This window comes from Pseudorasbora parva, chromosome 6 (genome assembly GCF_024679245.1).
Source record: "Pseudorasbora parva isolate DD20220531a chromosome 6, ASM2467924v1, whole genome shotgun sequence".
Taxonomy (NCBI): Eukaryota; Metazoa; Chordata; class Actinopteri; order Cypriniformes; family Gobionidae; genus Pseudorasbora; species Pseudorasbora parva.
This window is the reverse complement of record NC_090177.1, coordinates 46,366,688-46,369,882: the sequence shown is the minus strand read 5'-3', so window position 1 is coordinate 46,369,882 and position 3,195 is coordinate 46,366,688. Positions and strand designations below refer to the sequence as shown.

Below are 3,195 nucleotides of genomic sequence, written 5' to 3'. Positions count from 1 at the left end.
TGTTTGGTGACTGGGTGAAGAGGGTACAGTCATCAGGCTGAACATCCGCCACTGGCTGCACCGCTGGGACGCCGTCGTGATCAAGCAGAGCCATGCCAAGTACGGGGCTTTCATGAGTGCCGTGGCGGGTACCGTGCTCGCCTACAACAAGGCGGACATGATGCTCCTGGTCCAGGCGGTCAGGAACGGTAACCCAGAGCTCTACGGCAGGTACTCTGATGAGGAGATGATGGCCTTCCTCAAGCCTCATCAGATCAGATCATATGTAAGGCGTATTACCCGTGGGGTTGTGGTAAGTGTGGCTTTCATTGTCAGATCCAGCTTTGAAAATAAATGTGTTAAATGTGTTTGATGCGATTAAAACACTTGACCCTGAGAATATATCCTATGTGTTACAGGAGACTGCTTTTGCGATAGAGTCCATCCTTGCTGAGTTCCAGGGACCAGCCGGCCTTGACATTGATGGCATTCACCTTTTCAAGTCGCCAGAGGCAGTCGTCGCTCACTGGGCAGTTGCGAGCAAGCACCTCAGTTGCATGCAGGTGGGTTAATGTTTTTGCGGCCGTCGTGTGTCAAAACCATTCAAACTTGTATTTATAGCAACATTTCAAAAGGACACCAGAATAAATAAGGACCTTGCAATATGTTGTGTGTTACAGGATCCCCCTGGCATACCGCTGTATGTGTCTTTGAAGGTGGTGGTGATGAACGGCGTCCCACTGAACAAGCACAAGTGCCGGCGAGGCAGTAACTCTCTGGAGGGCTTGCACGCCCACCTGTTCAACGCCGTCCCTTCACAGCGATGTGGGATTATGCCATTCCAAGTGAGTGATTAAAACATAATATATATAAAGCTTTATTGCAGACACATGTGCATATAGCACATCATACTCTATAATTTAAAAAGATAAGTGGCAATGATAGCTTCAATGGTACATTTTATTTCACAGATCCAGCCATCACTTTTAAACATTGTACACAATAACAGTCAAAATGGAAATGTGTTTCAGGTATACTTGGTGTCCTTCGCCGTTCAGTGGAACCACCGCATGGCATCGCTCCGTGTCGCTGGTGGTCATGGCCGGCAGACGTCGTGCTTGGATGCGCGGCAGATCCAGCGCATCAACCAGCAGGCCGAGGTTCTTTTCGGCAAGGAGCACATCTTGGAGCCCAACTTTGCAGCACCAATGCCGGTCCCCGAAGCATACGAGCACCCCGACGAGGAGGAGCTCCTTGGTGTCGAGTACGCCATGTGCCAGTCCACCAGCTTCACTGCCACGTGCAGAAAGGTACAGTACTTGATCACACACTTAAACAATGATGACAAACCTGGTGCAAAAAAAACTATTGTTGTGTAGACATGATTGTGATTAATACAATTACATATTTGTAGTTGAGGAAGAGCAGTCGCAGGAGGAGGAGGAGGACGAGGAAGAATCGGCTGAGCAAGGAGACGACGAAATGGCGGACGAGGGTCTCGGCATGTCTTCTGATACAGAGGAGGACCCGATAGACAGAGTCTGTGGGAAGCACGTCGCCCTCACCCAGGCAGAACAGGCGGAAGAGGAGGACAGTCCTGCCCTGCAAGACGCGCTAATGAACCATCGACATCTGCATCTGCCAGGTATAGAGGAAGTGGAGGCACTGGCCTTGCTCCTCCTAGAACTGTCCGACAACAGCGACCATCACCTAGTGCCGGCTGACCTGAGGCAGAAGATCGCCGCCGCTGCCAGCTCTCTCCACGACCACGACAAGACCGCCGCCCGTTTCGTCAAGCAGTACGAGTCCAGGTGGGGCTACACCTTGTTCGGTCGGTGCCTTGGGGCGGACTCTCCTGAGACCAGAGCAGCCCAGAAGACCAAGTTTGGCTGCATGAGGTACGCTCAGGTGGCACAGGTGACGGAGGACAGTCGCCTGCTCTACCTCCTCCTCAAGATGCTGAAGAACCGAGCACCGGCTAATCAGCTCACCTCCCCCAGCAAGGTCACGGCTTCTTTGAAGGGACAGTATAAGAGGATTGCAGACCGAGTCCGAGACGACCCCATCCTATGCAGTCTCGCCATTCCACTGCCCAACTTGAACGCCAAGTCCATCTCCACCTTCACTGCCAGGGAGGAGAAAAAGGCCAACTACGGGGCGACGGTACTGCCAAAAGTGACGCCTCACCTGAAAGTGCTGTCGGACGCACCGTTCCCAGAAGCTCCTGTACTGCCGACATCCCTCCCGCCGCCAGACCGGCCTCAGGTCCAATACCACCACGTTCATCACGAAGCTGGAAAAAGGCGTGGTGAGAAGCGGAGGTAAGTTGTCACTTAGCACTTTTTTTTACCTGTTGGCTGTGGAAAAGAAAGCAAATAGCACACACGTCATATCAATACTCATTACATGTGTATTTTATTTTTTTCAGATTATTTGTTGAAGAGCCAGAGCCTGTGCCTCCTGTGAGCCGGCCCGTTCAGCCTACGGCATCGTCCTCCTCCTCCACTCGGCCAAAGTCTGCTGAGCCCACCCTTATTCTGCCAAGGCCTGCTGCATCCACCCACCTCCAGCCAAAGCCTGCTGTGCCCACCTATGGACCACCCCCTGTGTCGGCAGCACCCATACTGCTGGTTCTCCCCGCACAGCCACAGGCTCCCTCCGTCCTGTATCGTGGGCCGTCGTGCAGCCAGAGCTTTGTACCTCCTGCACCAACAGTCAAGGCATTCATGCCGAACAAGTCCTCGCGGCCATGTAGGGCTTGCCACGTTCCTAATTGTGGTGGACGGCGGAAGAGGTACACAGCTTCCAAGGACAAAGTGGCTGGAAGTACCCAGAAGATATTTTCCTTCTGTTCATCCACTAGGAAATCCACGACTTCTGGGTTTGACAATGTGGTGTACGACAGCTTTGAACACTTTAAAAGTGTGGTGGATGCAGAGTTGGAAAAGAGGAGAACTGTGTAAATAACTGTAAATAACTTACCTGTGTGATGCCACTTCTTATGTGCCATCTGTAGGAGAGAGAAGGAGGCTTATTTGTGTTTGTTTGTGTTTTTTAAAGTGCTTCAGCAAGTACAATCTATTTATTTATATAGTTAAAAAAATGCACTTTACAGTTTTACTTAAGAATGTTCTTGTGTTTTTTATTATTATTTATGTTGCTGTTAAAACGCACTTTGTAGTATATTTTTTTTATACAAAAAATGTTCTGGCCTAT

General features: G+C 50.6%; 1 protein-coding gene across 1 annotated transcript; it reads left to right on the top strand.

Moving 5' to 3' along the window:
* The first annotated feature begins 1,437 nt into the window (after positions 1 to 1,437).
* LOC137079080 (uncharacterized) lies at positions 1,438 to 2,970 on the top strand. The gene is made up of 2 exons (XM_067447033.1): positions 1,438 to 2,300; positions 2,408 to 2,970. The coding sequence occupies exons 1-2, from the start codon at positions 1,462 to 1,464 to the stop codon at positions 2,940 to 2,942; spliced, it is 1,374 nt and encodes a 457-aa protein (XP_067303134.1). The 5' UTR covers positions 1,438 to 1,461; the 3' UTR covers positions 2,943 to 2,970.
* Positions 2,971 to 3,195: the final 225 nt, after the last annotated feature.